This window comes from Microcebus murinus, chromosome 1 (assembly GCF_040939455.1).
Source record: "Microcebus murinus isolate Inina chromosome 1, M.murinus_Inina_mat1.0, whole genome shotgun sequence".
Classification (NCBI taxonomy): Eukaryota; Metazoa; Chordata; class Mammalia; order Primates; family Cheirogaleidae; genus Microcebus; species Microcebus murinus.
In genome coordinates this window covers 99,461,674-99,480,491 of record NC_134104.1, presented here as the reverse complement: position 1 = coordinate 99,480,491, position 18,818 = coordinate 99,461,674, and the positions used below count along the sequence as shown (strand labels likewise).

The window sequence follows — 18,818 nt, the reverse complement described above, 5'->3', positions numbered from 1 at the left end:
TTTTAAAATGACTATTGAAAACATTTACTATTAATTACTTATGAAAAATATGCAATCAAAATTTTGTATGAAACATACTGACAAGCAAAAAAAAGTTTAAAACTGAACTCTCCACATTGAATAAGCATATATTTTAATACCTTAACTACTTTACCACCCTTCAGAATCATGCTCAAAATAAGTATTAATACTTCCAGTAAGACAAATAGTAGAGAACATGTCCATTCTTCAAACTTAAATTGTTTGGTCCAATAAATCTAGCAGTGATTGAATCAGCATATTAAGAAGACAGATCAGAAAGATATAGTCAAATGCATTCATTGAAAATGTTTTTAAAGATTGAGAACCATGTGTGTTGTGCATTACCACATTTATGACAGCACATCTGTGATTGCTCACCACTGTAACTTACCCCAGTTTTATCACACAAGCGTAAAGTATGAAATGATCCAACGGCAAATAATTCTCCATCTGGAGCCCAGGCAACTGAGGTAATAGGATGTTCATGAGGTTGTGAATTATACAGCAGGCGGCCATAACTATCCCACACCTACAAAACCAATTATTTTTTTTGTCTTTTATAACAGTTACCACATCATCACAAAAAAGTTTGTTCTCCAGTGAGGTATCAAATAAAAACTTAGAAGTCATCATCATATAATATTAGCAATTAAATGTCCTTACTATTACACAAGGCGGGGGGGGGGGTTCCTTGAAACTTAAATATCTCAAAAAGGAAATATTTTATAACATTGTCATAATTTTCAGATTTTACTAAATCTTTGATTAAACATAAAACCTACCCATTTTAAGTCCTTTTAAATTTAATAATAAACTTTTGAATGTTTATTATTTTTACTTAAATTTTTTTTATCCAATAAAGGCTGTATCAACTTTCCCTAAAAGTTATTTATTTCAATTAAATTTCCTCTCCCTTCTAGTTATATAAAACCTTATTCTTCTCCATAAATTATTTTGGTCTGAAACCGATCAATGTTCAGTAAATCAGTAGGGTTGATTTTTAAAAACTTAAATGAATTGATTTAAATTGAGTCACAGTAAAATTAGGGGCTATACTGATATTGCTATTTATTAAATCAAATTCTATAAATCAATGAAATAGTCTTTATAAAGTACACACTTTAAAATACCACTTAAAATTATAAAATAATTTGTTAAATTATTAGAGTTGAAAGACATGACTAAAGGAAAAGGCTAAAAGAATATTCTTATATAATATTTTTCATCTAAATTTCATTCTCTCAACCAATTGACAAATATAAAGATTACATACCTTATATTTACAGTCTTCACCAGCAGATAAAATAAGATCATTGACTGAGTTCCAATCAACTTTTAAAATAATGCCATCATGAGCTTTCCACTATGAGGAAAAAATAAGATATTAATTATAACTTCAAAAGCACTGTTTTTTTCTATAAGAAAATACATTTTGGGCCAGGCATGGTGGCGCACGTCTGTTGTAATCCTAGCACTCTAGGAGGCTGAGGTGGGAGGATTGCTTGAAGCCAGGAGTTCAAGACCAGCCTGAGCAAGAGTGAGACCCTATCTCTCTCTATATATATAAAAAAGATTAGTCCCAGCTACTTGGGAGGCTGAGGCAGGAAGATCACCTGAGCCCAGGAGTTTGAGGTTGCAGTGAGCTATGATGATACCACACTATACTCTAGCACGGACGACAGAGCGAGACTCTGTTTTACAAAAAAAGAAGAACAAAAGAAAAGACAATTTGACTCTTTCTAATGATCTCAGGGATTCATATCTTCCTTTCATAGCCATTTTGCAATATCCCATTTGCTTGTTTCATTTCCAGTTTACACTAATGAAAGCAACTAGGACCATGACATCTACAATATAGTTTATATTCTTATGAATTTTCTCAGTTGTCTGGACTCCAGATGGAAAATCACTTGCTGCTGAACTATTTCAAGCTTGACATTTGTGTGATAACGCTAGAATGACTATGTTATGTTCTTCAAAAATGTCAGTTGAATTCAAATCTTGCTGTCTCCTTTGTGGAGTTGATCCCATTAATGATACTGTCTTCATGCTTGTTTACTAATTCTGTTTTCTTTTTATTTTTTAAACTTCTACTGCACAAACATCATCTTTAGTACTACTCTCTTCATTCTCTTCTGCATATTCCCCTAAGCTTCATTCTCTCTAACTTCATGTGTCTGGTTAACAACTAGACTACTACTCTTAGAACCTTTTGCTGCATTTACAATATAACAAAAAGATGTTTTTCATGTATTGCAAGTATATAGTCATCCCTCAGTATCCATGGGGGATTGGTTCCAGGACCTCCCACAGATACCAAAATCTCAAGTTCCTGACATAAAATGGTGCCGAATTTGCACATAACCTATGTTCATCCTTGCATATACTTTAAATCACCTTTAGTTTACTTATGATGCCGAATACAACGTAAAGGCTATGTAAATAGTTGTTATTAATATATTTTATTGTTTAGAGAATAATGACAAGAAAAGTCTGTACATGTTCAGTACAGATGCAAATTTTTCCACAAATATTTTTGATTCTTGGTTGGTAGAATCCATAGATGTAGAATGCATGTAATGGAGGGCCAACTACATATAGAATACATTTATATGGGTATATATAAGTCACCCAGAAATTGGCAATCTAGAAAGTAGGCAAGGATGTCTTGCTCTTAAATGTAATTCATGTGCCCACTTAGCTATTATCCCACATGTAATTAAAAGCTAGCATAGGCAGAATAATGTAACTAAAAGGAATTAACTTTCTTTGAAGACTACAACATATATTTTAATGTCTGAAACAATTAACTACACATCAAAGAGTGACAGATTTTAAGGGCTTTCTCTATTGACCCTTCCCAACCTATTATTTTTAATGTATACAGAATAAAATATTAAAGGACCAAATACGCTCTAAAAATAAGCAATAATTCAAATCTTGCTTTAATTCAATTTGATAAAATTATACATTTTCAAAAATAAATAATTTTGATAATACATGTTAAAAACCAGGAAGTCTCCCAGACCTATCCATGCTTCAAAAAAATAAAAAAATAAAAAGCAGGAAGTCTCATAATTAACTGCTAAATTAATCCAGTAACCTGAAATACACTGCAAGAACAAATACAACAATATATACAGATACACACATATACACAAATTCTTGAGTTTCATTTTAAAGCTACAAAATAAATATTTGCATACTCAAAATCTATGAATAAAATATTATTTAAGTTTTCCTTAAACTATAACTTAGGATATCAATTTATATACTATACATATTTATATATTACATATAATACAGAGATAATTTTCAATTATTTCTCAATTTATTAAGCATTTTGTAAAATTCCTTTGAATAACAAACTCCTTGAAGGCAGAAAAAATGTTCTATTGCATTCTGAATATCTCACCATAGTGTGTGGCACGTAGCAGGTATGCACTACATTTTTACTGAATGAATAAATAAATAAAACCAAGTTCTGGGTGTCTAGAAGGTCTTAAAGGAAATGAGGTACATACTTCTGAACTGTATTCCACAAGCAAGAATTAATTAAGCATTCCTTTTTATGGATAATCCAAATTTGAATATGTGTTTATGCCCAAAAAGAATTTCGGCTGTTCTAGTTTCCCAAAAGGAATAGATAATTTGCATTAAGTTACTAATTATACTTTAACTCTTCTTTCATTCTAGCTGAATTTTGGCACTGGGTACATTTCCTTCTCTCTACTACCTCCTGGACAGAAGGTTCTACTGAACCACTAAGCCATATTTTAACTGACCAATAGTGATATAAGCAGCTTCCTCAATTTCATTTATATAAGCCTACTTACAATCTAAACAAATTTACATAACTATACACTAAAAGTATAAACCAAAAGATTCAACTTGCCTGTTTTTGCTCTATAATTTCATAGCAAATTGTCACAGGGTAAGTGAATGGTATGGAAGGATTTTGACTAAAGGTAGTCAGAGCTAGTTGTCTTTCCCAGCTTCTTCCCTTTGCCCAAATTCTTTACATTAGTTACCTAAGGGCAAGGACTTGCATCTTCTATTTCTTGTTTGTCCCCACAGTTCTTAGCAGAGTGTTCTGTACATGGTAAAATGTAAATGCATGTTGACTATATAAAATATATATAGCATAAGCTATACAGAAGTCACTAATATGGAAACTCAGAGTCACCTATATTTCCTTACTCCCCTAAATCTACATCTACGCAACTGTTAAACCTGATGCTTCTTTTTAAAACACTTTTATACCTGCTATAATGTGTTAATCTCCACCATTAAATCCTTTACCCAAGACCTAATCAGTCTACAACCTCTTTCTGGCCTCCTTGGTTGATTAAAAGGTAGGGATGGCATAATAACTCACAACAGCAGAATAACCTCAATAGTAACAAGTAACTATACTGAGTGCTTACCATGTGCCAGACACTGTCCTATACACTTTGCAATTTAACTCATTTAATCCTCACAATTCTGTTAAGTAGAATATATAATTCTGTACGCAGAATACATATATGTATATGTATATAAGTCACCTAGAAATTGTCACCAACTAAGAGATAAGAAGGTTGACATTCAAAGATATTTCAAAACTTGACTAAGGACACATATAGGTAAGTAAGTGAAGATTTGAACTCAGGTAACTAATTCCAAAGTCTCTGTTCTTATTACTGAAACTAAACAGTGTCATTATCAAAATATAAAGAAAATCAGTATCTTTTAACACCGGTATCAAATAACAAAATCCTAGATAGAGGCTTTAAGGTTTTCCATTCACTGGTTCCACTCTGACCTGTATTAACTGCCACCACTGTTTTGCTGCTTTCGAGTGGTTCTCTGCCCTTTCTCTCACATTTCTGAACAATCATTTTTCCTGTTTCCTGGGCTTAGAACAACCTTTCCTCCCCACCTTTGAGATTCGGCTCCTAACTTAACTCTTCTTCCTTTCTGAATAGTACAAAAGAAGATGTGAGCTCAACATTTATCCTTAAGATAAATATTCTCCATATAATTAGTAAAGTTGTATATACAAAATTTGTTCTAAGTATTATATCGACTCCTCCTCCACTCTAAAGATACTAAAAGAACCTAGGCTCTTATAGAGAGCTCAAGTGTTTGAACAGATGATGATGAAGATGATGATGATTTTTAAAAAAGTCTTAGCAAGCTCTTAAAGTTTTATGATTTAGTTCTGTTTTATCTCAAATCTATACATTTGAGGCTGACTGCTAAATTTAAAGATGCTTGTGCCAAATCATGTGACAATCTAGTAACTCAAAACATCTTTATGATTTACTGGTATAACGTGAATTGGAACAGGGGGAAAATGAACCTTGCTGGAAACATAAACAGATATTCCCAGTTCTGTAATAAAGGCCTATAAAACCGCATACTTACAGGCCTCAGACTGTAAAAGGACCACCCAGAAGAAAGGGACTCTTAAGCAAGTGCCCTCTATCTTAGCAGTCATGCAGAGCCAGATAATTTACAAATGACTGAGAAGTACCTGTAAAACTTTAGCATTTGGTTGAAGAGGTTTAATGATCAGCTGTTTGCCTGCTGTGTAAAGAACCTTTTCTGAATCAGGGCCCCACGCTACTGAATACACTGGTATTCCTGTAAAAAAAAAAAAAGAGAAAAAAAACCCTGATAAACTTCGATTATTATGCTTTATAAAAAGGGAGATTGTTAAGAAGATCAAAAAAGCAACTTGAGGTGTCATTTTCTTTCCACTTTATCCAATGGACCTTTCAAATTGCAGTATAGCCTGAATACAGACAGGGTTAACATTTAGCTTTGAAAATCTACTGTGAGCAGCTGACATACTATATTTTTAACTAATTTGTATCTTGCTCAGAAAATATGGAGTTTTTAGACATTCCAGATACTGTGCTATTGAAATATAAAATAAAATAAATATACTTCATTTTTTTTAGCATATAAAGAAATATCAGAAAAGTCATGGTTTATCATTTCCCCCTCTCATCAACAGCCATTAGTATTCACACTGACTCAATGCCTAAGGTAACTTAAATCTTCCATATAAAAATACAAATAATATCCTCACCTTACAGATTAATTCCCATTCCTGATGTTGCTCAGTCAATAGAACTTCCTCTCACCTGCTGCATAAGCAGTAGACTAGGACAGAAATCATCTCATCCCCAAATGATTTATCCCTCCCTCCTATAAATTCATAAATGGCAAATTAAATATCAGATATGGGAAAGTTTTGCTATCTATCAGGTTTGGCTGTAGCCTGAAAATTCAGATAAAATGACCTCAAGTGTCTTATAACCAGGATAAAGTTGACTCTACTTCCAGGGGAAAAGTATAAGTTTGAGTCACCTACCACCCTATAAACTACATTAAACTTGATACTGTTTTCAATTTCCAATAGGGATTTAAAGATAGTTTTTTTAAATTCAATTACATTTAAGGATAGTATTTCTTAATTTGATTACTTTCTAAGTTACCTAATATCTTCTTGAAGGCTATACTTTATGAGAGCCTCGTTTTAAAAAATGACTATCAAGGGGGGAGGGGGGCGGGTATATACATACATAATGAGTGAGATGTGCACCATCTGGGGGATGGTCATGATGGAGACTCAGACTTGTGGGGGGAGGGAGGGAAATGGGCATTTATTGAAACCTTAAAATCTGTACCCCCATAATATGCCGAAATAAAATAAATAAATAAATAAAAACCACCCCCCCCAAAAAAAATGACTATCATATCAATTGAAAGCATTGGTTATAGAATAGTAATAATCCACTCACTCACCTGGCTCAGCTACCTATTCATTAGGCAAGTGAATCAAAGTTATATAAATAATCTATGAAATATTAACCCATTTATATTTATAAAACCAAGCTTTTAAAAATTATCTAGGACTCCTAAATTTGGAGTATTGTATTAATACTAGCTGACTTTCCATGAATGAATGAATGAATGAATGAATGAACAAATCTTTCAGGAATTTACATTGTCAGTAAAATGAAATCTGAATTTGAGCATTTATGGGCAATCAATAAGATTTAATTTTTTTTTTTTTAGCATGAGGTACTGTTTGAGAGATTTAATTGTTTACTTAAATGAAAAACCCACCTGATACTATAATCAACAGGGAGTAAGTTTCAGTAAGACAAATGCTTCTGTTCAAGTGGCACCCTACTTCCATTGTGCCATTTTCTCCCTAATTAGAACATAATTCAATTGTAAACAAGTCCCAGCAGTTTATAGTGGTTAGAAAGTTAAACCTAGTTCAAAAAAAAAGAAAATGGAAGCATGCCTTTCCATAGTTTTGGTTAGACATCATAAAATGTCTAAATACCATGTTTTGTCAATGACATCTAGGACTGTTGCATATCAAAGGAACCCAAGGAAATTCTTCCCAATAAGATGACCAAATTCAGAAGGCAATCTCCTTCTTCTATACTTAAAAAATACATTCTCTGAGAATATTTTCTGGGAGTACCCAGGAACTGACCTGGGCTTCAAAAGTAAATCTCCAAATGAACAACTTTAATAAACTCCCTAAAAAATATAAGTAAAAATTTCAAGTATTTCAAATATGGTTCTTGGTAAGGACTGCAAAAGGGGAGCTACTTGTTAGCTAGGGTTGTAGAATTATAGGTGCTTTCTTTATTTCCATTATTATAATTATAATTTTTGTGCAAAAAAGTAAATTAATATATCAAATCTTCATGAATATATTCAGTACAATTACACTTTCCTGGAGTGTATACAAAACTATGACAAACATCTCCCCCCAAGGAAATAATTCAGTAAATACAACTCCCATTGAGTTATACAGGATGTGACTTTAGGCCGTTAGTTGTGGTAAAAGGCACAGCTGGGGTAGAGAATGAGGAACTAGGGACACTTTCCTCTTAACTTTTAACATTTAATTTGTGGCCCCATTAAGTCAGCTATGATACCATTTCCTTGTTTATAAATCTTTCTTCAGAATACGTATCTTCCCTGTTGGGATGAGAATACAATTTATCTCCTGCTTATCAAACAATTTTTTAAAAATAATAATGTCAAAGAAACAGGTATAACTTATAGTATAAACAAAACAAGCTTATAGAGGAAAAGTTAAATAATTCCTTTGTTATGACATGTGGTTTTTAACTACATTCCTTCAATAAAATTACAAAAATGAAACAAACATGGATTTCCTTATGGTAAATAAGCAACTAAAAGTAACATAAATAGCTAAGTTTCATTAGTTCAACTCTCCCTAAAATAACTAAAAATTTAAAATGGACAGCTGTGGGGCCACACAGTCATGTGCTGTGTGGTCCAGCCTGGCACTTGCCTCTGGAAAGTTGTCAATATTGGAATACTTCCTTAATCAGCTGACAAAGTATGTTAGAAAAGTTTCAAAGTTCTGAAAATATTTTCTTCACTAAAAAAGTTCTCCGTTCATGCCCACCCAGGGGTGCAAAAAAAAAGTTCTTTGAGAGCATCTTATTTTGTTTTAAAAGCAATAAATCTGTTTTTGTGCAAAAAAAAATTTTTTTAATGGATATAATATCAAAAACTAAGAGATGTCTTCATTATACTCATTCCTTACATTTATAATAAAATATTAAGTGTGAAACTAGTATATATGTGAACATTTTCTTTTCTAAAAGGAGGTAAACTATTAAATACATAGCTATATAACTTCCAGTTTGGGTGGTTCAGATGAAGATCATTATTTAAAGTGGATAAATTAGTTACAGAAAGAAAACAATAATTTTTACCATGAGGAAATCCATCCCATAAGCATTTGAAACACATCTATAATATTTTAAATGGTTCTAGAAAATATATTTATTAAAGCATGAATTATTCCCAGTGCTACACTTCACTTTGCAAAATCAGCATGGAAATAACAAATTTAGCCTTCAGAGTGAATTACTCTAAAACAAAGAGTTTAGCAAAGTATGTAACAAGATGTTATTAATATTAATTTCATCCTTAACAAAAATGGACAAAAAAACAAAAAATAGTTTTATAATTAAATAATTTCTTGCTTTTTATATAAGGAATTTTTATTTATACTACTTCCATTTCAGTTAAGACACTCAAAAAGACCTTGTTTTTCTGACTTTGTACACTAAAATCATGTGACCTTTTTGACATTTTTTAAGAAACCACATGCACCTGGGGTTGTGTTAAATGTCAGACCCTTATCTCTCTGTAAAACAAATTATCTAAATTCTTTCAACCTGTTGAAGGCATTTTAAACCACAGAAGAGGAGACAAAAATGTATTTCAATTGTTTTAAGGAAGTACATGGTCAAACATACCATGTTTTTCACATTCACACTATAAAAGTATCCCCTAAAAATGTTGTTTTCGTATGTTTTTAAGAATGCTTTGAAACAAACTGTTCACTAAGATAATGAAGACTTAGCAATTTTTGCCTTGAATACAATATAAGTCTATATTGAGTGAATATAAGTAAACTACTTGGAGTCTGGCACTATAGAAGCCTATCTGTTAGCTATTACTACTGTTACCGAAATTACTTTGTAATGCAATAAGCAACCACTTGCTGACTATGTTATTCAAGGTAGTAGGCACCCAATTTTTTTTCTTTTTTTCTTTTGATGAAATCATTAGGAATTCAAAAACCAAGAATGATTTCTCTTTCATTCTATTTGTAGAAGACACGTACTAACAACAGGTAATCAAGTAGGATTTATTCCCAAAAAAAGCAACTCCATGCTCCATGGTTATATACATCACACAGTCAGAACAAGAAAAAGTATAAATAAAGGCATTTGTGTTTTTAGTTTGTATCCTCAACCACCTCTCCCTTGGGGGTCTCAACTTCACCTTTCACCTTTATGTAACTGCAACTGCTACCAAGATTTATGCCAGAAAGCAGACTCATTGATGTTGATCTTCTAATTTTTCGAAAAAAACAGGGAATCCACATTTGTATGTGAAATGTCTTGATTGTTAATGTTGGGCCTGCACCATGCTAGTGAGCCAGAGTCAGCCCACAGGTCCCCTGTTTATAACCTCTGATTTTCTAGAAAGTCCCTCATTTATGAATATGGGCTTCCAACCTGCCGTTCCAAATTTGAGAACTCTGAGTGCATTTTCCCCATAAGAGTAAAAGAAGTAACAATTTGGTTTCCAGACCCATTATACAGATAAACTGCAGCACTAAGCTAATAGCACTATTATCACCTAGTCTATAGGATTAACAATGTTTATATTAAACAACGTATTCCAAGTTTCCACTTAACACTCTGGAAAGTTCAAAATGGTGAATCCAAGGGTAGTAAAGGGGAAGGAGATGATTGGGAAGAATTTTAAAAGATTGAAGGAATACTAAGAGGCTCTGGTGAAGGATCTTGGGAAAGAATTCAAATCTTCTATGATAGAGGAGGATCATAGGATCAAGATGTTTGACAAGACACAGGTAGTAGGTGTCTTAGCCAGAACAGTAAACAGATACTCCAATTTGAACAGATCGTCTATAAGAGAATGCTAGGATTCACGACTAAAGCGACAGAAGCACCAAAGTAGATAAAGAAAGGGTTTAAGGCAACTTACCCGGCTGGGGACTGGCTAAGAGCCAGGAGAGGCTCCTAGATGCAGGGAAATAGTAAGAGTAAAGCCTCCAGGGCTCCCAGTAGGTGGCTTTGCCACTGCTACTGCCACCCCTTCCACATTATACCAGCTACTCAGGGGCCTGAGAAACCACCCATATACCTGGGGCCCCTGCTACAAACTCCTAGCTTCTGAGCAAGCCACCTGAAGGCCCAAGAATTGGCTCCTCAGGACATACTAACACTGCTGCCAGCATAATGTGCCCTGGGCCCTAAAATCAGCCATACTCAGCTGCTGCTTCTACCACTGGGGCCCAAAGACTGGTTAAACTGGCATTCAAGTCCCCAGAAAAACTTCACTACAGCCTCAAGTAATAAGGGTATCCCCTAAGCCACCAAGGAAATCACAGATACCACTGACCCTGTGTATTGCCTATGAAATCATACAAAGAGCACACTACTACAGGTACCCAAAATCAAAGCCAAAGTGTTCTCCTCAACCAACAACATATAAACATCTTCAGGGAAAAAATTTCCCCTTCAAAAGCAAGTTTAAAAAATTGGAATGAGCAACCGCTACATCAGATGTGCAGATATTGATGGAAAAACACAGGAAATGTGATAAAGCAAGAAAATATGATGCCACCAAATGACCACAACAATTGTCCAGCAATGGATCCCAATCAAAAAGAATAATAATAATAATAATGCCAGACAAAGAATTCCAAATATTGATTCCAAAGAAGCTTGATGAGATGCAAAAGAACTCTGAAAGCCAATACAAAGAAATCAGAAAATCAATTCAAGATAAGAATGAGAAATTTACCAAGGTGATAAATATTGTTAAAAAAAAACCCAGAAATTCTGGAGCTGAAAAATTCACTGAAGGAAGTACAAAACACATATGAAAGCTTCACAAATAGACTAGATTAAGCATGAAAGAATCTCAGAACTTGAAGACAGAGCTTTTGAAATAATGTAGTCGGACAAAAAAAAAGTAAAAAAGAATTTGAAAGAATGAACAAAGCCTTCAAGATGTCTGGGGCTACATAAAGCAACCTTTTCCCAAGGGGGAAAAGAGATCAGAAAGTTCAGAAACCCTATTTAAGGAAATAATCAATGAAAACTTCCCAGGATGAGCAAGAGAGTTAGACATTCAGATGAGTAAGGCCCCAAAATACCCAGGCAAATATATTGCAAAAAGGACTTAACCACGGCTTATTATAATCAGAATGACTAAAGGTGAAGTGAAAGAATTTTAAAATTAGCAAGACAAAAATCGTCTAGTCAACTATAAAATAAACCCTATCAGACTAACAGCAGACCTCTCAGCAGAAACCTTATAGGCCATAAGAGAATGGGATGGCAATTTCAAAGTGCTAAAAGAAAAAAACAGCCAGTCAACAATTTTTATATCCTGGCAGAATAAGCTTCATAAGTGAAGGAGAAATAAAGTCTTTCCCTGAGAAGCAAATGCTGAAAGAATTTGTCCCCACTAGATTGGCAGTACAGGAAATACTCAAAGATGTCTTAAACATGGAAATGAAAGGTAAATATTCATCATCATGAAAACATAAAAAAAGATAAAATTCAAAGATCTAATAAAGCAATCACACAAAGGAAGGAGAAAGGAATTAAATATGATATAAGTTCAGGAAAACACGAAGACAAAAAGAGAAAAAGAAACAAAGAAGTTATAAATAAAACAACTAGCAATCAACTAACAATATATGACAAGAATAGAGTCTCACCTATCAATATTAACCTTGAACATAAAAAAAATGGATTAAATACTCCACTTAAAAAATAAAGAATGGCAGAATGGATTTTAAAAAATGATCCCACTATATATTGCTTATAAGAAACTCACCTCAGCCAGGCGCCTATCTGTAATCCTAGCACTCTGAGAGGCCAAGGCAGGGGGATTGCTCTAGGTCAGGAGTTCAAAACCAGCCTGAGCAAGAGCGAGACCTCATCTCTACTATAAATAGGAAGAAATTAATTGACCAACTAATATATATAGAAAAAATTGGGCATGGTGGCACGTGCCTGTAGTCCCAGCTACTCGAGAGGCTGAGGCAGCAGGATTGCTTGAGCTCAGGAGTTTGAGGTTGCTATAAGCTAGGCTGATGCCATGGCACTCTAGCCTGGGCAACAAGCGAGACTCTGTCTCAAAAAAAAAGAAACTCACCTCACCCATAAAGACACATATAGACTAAAAGTAAGAGGGTAGAAAAAGATATCCATGTAGCTAATCTTATAGCAGATAAAACAGTAAAAAAGACAAAGAAGGTCATTATATAATGATAAATGGATCAATTCAGCAAAATGATATAACAATTCTAAACATATATGTACCCAACATCAGAGCACCCAGATTCACAAAATAAATATACTAGACCTAAAGAAAGAGATAGATAGCAACACAATAATAGCAAGGGACTTAAACTCTCACTCCTCACTCACACCAACAGACAGATCATCAATACAGAAAATGAACAAAAAAAATTGGACTTAAATTGGACTTTGGACCAAATGGACTTAACAAACATTTACAGAACATTACACCCAACAACTACAGAATATACATTCTTTTCATCATCACACAGACCATTCTTCCCAAGAAAAAAAGCACAGAAGCAGACATATTCACAGCCAAATTCTATCACACATACAAAAATAATTGGTGCCAATCCTATTGAAACTGCTCCAAAAAACTAAGAAGGAGGGAATCCTCCCTACCTCATACTATGATGCCAACATCACACTGATACCAAAACCAGGAAAAGATGCAACAAGAAAAGAAAATTACCAATATCTCTGATGAACATACAGGCAAAAATCCTCAACAAAATACTACCAAACTACATCCAACAGCACATGAAAAGGATAATTGACCACAATGAAGTGGGTTTCATCCCAGGGATGCAAGGGTGGTTCAACATATGCTAATTGGGCTGGACACAATAGCTCATACTTGTATTCCCAGCACTCTGGGAGGCCAAAGTGGAAAGATTACTTGAGTAATGGTGCTGGGAAAACTGGATAGCTACATGCAGAAGAATGAATCAGGATCCCTCTCACCTCTCACAAAAATCCACTCAAGATGGATAACAGATTTAAACCTAAGGCATGAAACCTTAAGAATCCTAGAAGAAGAGGTTGGGAAAACCCTCTCAGACATTGGTCTAGGTAAAGAATTCTTGAAGAAGACCCCCAAAGCAATAACCACAGCAACAAAAATAAACAAATGGGACCTGATCAAATTTAAAAGCTTCTGCACAGCCAAGGAAACTATCATTACAGCAAATAGACAACCTACAGAATGGGAGAAAATATTTGCTCTCTACACTCTGATAAAAGTCTGATAACAAGAATCTATAGAGAGCTCAAAAGAATTAACAAGAAAAAAATCAAACAACCCCATCAAGTAATGAGCAACAGAAATGAACAGAAACTTTTTTAAAGAAGACAGAATAATGGGCAGCAAACATATTAAAAAATGCTCAACATCGCTAATCATTAGAGAAATACAAATCAAAATCACAATGAGATATCATCTAATCCCAGTGAGATTGGCCTGTATGAAGAAATCCCAAAACAACAAATGCTGGCGAGGATGTGGAGAGACAGGAACATTTATGCTGCTGGTGGGACTGCAAATTAGTGCAACCTTTGTGGAAAAGAATTTGGAGATATCTCAAAGAGCTAAAAATAGAAATACCATTCAACCCAGCAATAGCATTATTAGGCATCTACCCAAAAGAGCATAAGACATTCTATTATAAAGACATCTGCACCTGAATGTTTATGGCAGCACAATTTACTATTGCAAAGATGTGGAAACAACCCAAGTGTCCGTCAGTTCATTAGTGGATTATTAAAATTTGGTATATGTTTACAATGGAATATTACTCAATTCTAAGAAACAACAGTGAGCTAGTACCGCTTATATTATCCTGGATTGAGCTTAAGCCCGTTATCCAAAGTGAGGTGACACAAGATCAGAATAATGGGCTCCACATGTACTCGCCATCAAATTGGTACTGACTGATTAACACTATGGTGCTCAAAGGGTGGTGGAGTTCACCAGGGATTTGGGGGTTGAAGGGGTAGTCCCACATCTGAGGGATGTGGTGAACATTGTGGAGGGGAAGGGCATACCTCTAACCCTTGCTAGGGAGAGGCAAAGATATAAAATGTAACCAAAATGTTAAAAAAAAAAGAAAAACAAACATTTGTCGGGTGTGGGGCAGGTGGGAGGGGGGAGGAGGGGATGAGTATATACAAACATAGATAGTGTGATGCACACCGTCTGGGGGATGGACATGCTTGAAGCTCTGACTCGAGGGGGGAGGGGGGACAAGGGCAATGTATGTAACCTTAACGTTTATACCCCCATAGTACACTGAAATTTAAAAAAAAGGAAAGAAAAAAAAGAATTAATATTGTGAAAATGATCACACTGCCCAAAGTAATCTAAATTCAATGCAATTCCTATCAAAATACAAATGTTATTTTTCACAGAATCAGAAAAAAACAATTCTAAAATTCATATGGAACCAAAAAAGAACCTGAAAAGCCAAGACAAACCTAAGCAAAAAGAACAGAATTAGAGGCATCACAGTACCTGAGTTCAAATTATACTACAAGGCTATAGTAACCAAACCAACACAGTACTGGCATAAAAGTAGATGTATAGATCAACAAAACAGAATACTGAATGCAGAAATAAAACTATATATCTACAATCAACTCATTTTTGACAAAGCAAACAAAAACAGGCACTGGGGAAAGGACATACTATTCAATAAATAGTGCTAAGAAAATTGGATAGCTGTATGTAGAAGAATGAAAGTAGATGCCTATCTCTCACCATATACAAAAATTAACTCAAAATAGATTAAAGGCTTAAATGTAAGACCTGAAATAATAAAAATTCTAGAAGAAAACCTAGCTGGACATTGGCCTAGTCAAAGAATTTATGACTGAGACCCCAAAAATAAGTGCAATAAAAACAAAAATAAGGCCGGGCGCTGTGGCTCACGCCTGTAATCCTAGCTCTTGGGAGGCCGAGGCGGGTGGATTGCTCAAGGTCAGGAGTTCAAAACCAGCCTGAGCAAGAGCGAGACCCCGTATCTACTATAAATAGAAAGAAATCAATTGGCCAACTGATATATATATAAAAAATTAGCCGGGCATGGTGGCACATGCCTGTAGTCCCAGCTACTCGGGAGGCTGAGGCAGAAGGATCGCTCGAGCCCAGGAGTTTGAGGTTGCTGTGAGCTAGGCTGACGCCACGGCACTCACTCTAGCCTGGGCAACAAAGCGAGACTCTGTCTCAAAAAAAAAAAAAAAAAAAAAAAAATAGTCAAATGGGACTTAATTAAACTACAAAGCTTTTACACAGTAAAAGAAATAATCAAAAGAGTAAAAAAAAAAAACCCTATAGAATGGGAGAAAATATTTGCAAACTATGTGTCCAACAAAGGACTAACATCCAGAATCTACAAGAAGCTCAAACAACTCAGCAAGAAAAAAATGAACCCCATTCAAAGTACATAAATGACATGAACAGGAATTTTTCAAAAGAAGATATACAAATGTCCAAACAATGCTCAACACATCACTAATCATCAGGGAAATGCAAATTAAAACCACAATAAGATACCATCTTATTTAAATTAGAATAGCCATTATTAAAAAAATCAAAATCAATAAATGTGGGCTTGGATGCAGTGAAAAGGGAACACTTATACACTGTTGGTAGGAATGTAAACTAGTATAAACTCTATGTAGATTTCTCAAAGTACTAAAAGTAGAGGTACCATTTGTTCCTGCAGTCCCACTACTGGCTATCAAAAAGATGTAATGCTATTTATAGCAGCACAATTCACAATTGCAAAGATATGAAATCAAATTAAGTGCTCATCAATTCAAAATCAACCAAGTGCTCAGTAAATAAAGAAAATGTGGTATGTATACATACCATGGAGTACTACTCAGGAACACAAAAGAATGAATAATGTCTTCTGAAGCAACTTGGATGGAACTAGAGACCATTATCCTAAGTGAAGTAACTCAGGAACAGAAAAATAAATCCTGCATGTTCTCACTTATATAGGGGAGCCAAACTGTGGCTACACAAGGACACACAGAGTGGTACAATGGACACTGGAGACTCAAAAGAAGGGAGGGAGAGAGGGGTGAAAAATCACCTGTGGGGTACAAAGTACAGTATTTGGGTGATGACCAGAGTTCACCACTATACAATATATACATGTAATGGAACTCAACTTGTACCTGCTAAATCTATTAAAATAAAAAAAAACAAAGGAAAGAAAAAAATATATTCTATGGTATCTAGTGGGATAAGTTTTCAGAATTTCTCTGAAGATCTGTCATCTGTGAGCAACAAATTAATAGAAAAAAGAGAAAGGAAAGGAAAAAATGGTTGAGTATGGTGACTCATGCCTATAACCCCAGCACTTTGGGAGGCCAAGGCAGGAGGATCAGTTGAGGCCAGGAGTTAGAGACCATTCTGGACAACATAGCAAGACCCTATATCTACAAAATGATAAAAAAAAAAAAATTAGGTAGGCATGGTGGCACATGCCTGTAGTCCTAGCTACTTGGGAGTTTGCAGTAGGAGGATACCTTGAACCTACGGGATTGAAGCTGCAGTGAGCTATGGTTGTGCCACTGCACTCCAGCCTAGGCTGTTCAGAGTAAGACCCTGTTTACCTAAAAAATAAAAATAAAAAATAATAAGAAGAAGAAAGTAAAAAAGGGTATGTCTCAGCAGCAGCAACAGTTGAAAAGAACTGCAGCCTCAGTACCACAACTTGAATTTCTTGCAGTTCTTCCAAAAGGGCAGTGGTCTCTGGAAGAATTCTGTCAATTGCTCATTAAGTCATTCATCACAGGCCGGGCGTGGTGGCTCACGCCTGTAATCCTAGCTCTCTGGGAGGCCGAGGCGGGCGGATTGCTCGAGGTCAGGAGTTCGAAACCAGCCTGAGCAAGAGCGAGACCCCGTCTCTACTATAAATAGAAAGAAATTAATTGGCCAACTAATGCATATAGAAAAAATTAGCCAGGCATGGTGGCGCATGCCTGTAGTCCCAGCTACTTGGGAGGCTGAGGCAGAAGGATTGCTTGAGCCAGGAGTTTGAGGTTGCTGTGAGCTAGGCTGATGCCACGGCACTCACTCTAGCCTAGGCAACAAAGTGAGACTCTGTCTCAAAAAAAAAAAAAAAAAAAAAAAGTCATTCATCACTAAGTGAGAATGTCAAATAATTAGCCTTAACAGAAAAATCTACAAAAGCAAAAGTAGATCCCCATATCTATTAGAAGATTAAAGTAAGATTTATTTTCTAAAAGTATATTTTATTAAAAGTAATAATAGGGCCGGGCGCGGTGGCTCACGCCTGTAATCCTAGCTCTCTGGGAGGCCGAGGCGGGCGGATTGCTCGAGGTCAGGAGTTCGAAACCAGCCTGAGCAAGAGCAAGACCCCGTCTCTACTATAAATAGAAAGAAATAATTGGCCAACTAATATATATACAAAAAATTAGCCGGACATGGTGGCGAATGCCTGTAGTCCCAGCTACTTGGGAGGCTGAGGCAGGAGGATTGCTTGAGCCCAGGAGTTTGAGGTTGCTGTGAGCTAGGCTGACGCCACGGCACTCACTCTAGCCTGGGCAACAAAGCGAGACTCTGTCTCAAAAAAAAAAAAAAAAAAAAAGTAATAATAAATTAACTTTTTCTTTAACTGAAATTCACCCATGAATGCTTCTATGAACTCTAAATTTTCTACTCATGGATAAATATCACTTGGATATAATCTATAGCAAACATTTAATCTCAGAAAAGAAAAACTTCTAGTATTTGTTTAACTTTGCTAACATTCCATCAATATATAGTTAAAGAAATGTAAATCATTTGAACATTATCTTAAGGGTAAATGTGGTTTTTAAAATGTAATCTAGAAACTTTTGGCAGTCAATTATTAAAGATGCTTCACAGTATAACTTTATCATATAATTCTGAAGAATAGTTTGCAAGTTTTTTGGCAACCTGTCTCTAAAGATCAGCTGATACATGCTCAGGTAAACATTAAAACTGTTTTCCTGTTCCTAGATAGTCTGGGCACAGTGGTGCACACTCATAGTCCCAGCCACTTGGGAAGCTGAGTTGACAGGATCACTTGAGCTCAGGCGTTTCAG

General features: G+C 35.1%; 1 protein-coding gene across 1 annotated transcript in view; it reads right to left on the bottom strand.

The window, feature by feature from the left end:
• The window catches only part of IFT80 (intraflagellar transport 80), a 123,271-nt gene that overhangs the window by 73,418 nt on the left and 31,035 nt on the right, over nt 1-18,818 (bottom strand). Inside the window, exons 6-8 of the mRNA XM_076004253.1 lie at nt 5,540-5,649; nt 1,295-1,384; nt 413-550 (exon numbers count right to left, since the gene is read on the bottom strand). Coding sequence (XP_075860368.1) covers nt 413-550; nt 1,295-1,384; nt 5,540-5,649 — 338 coding nt within the window. The remainder of the gene's footprint in view (nt 1-412; nt 551-1,294; nt 1,385-5,539; nt 5,650-18,818) is intronic.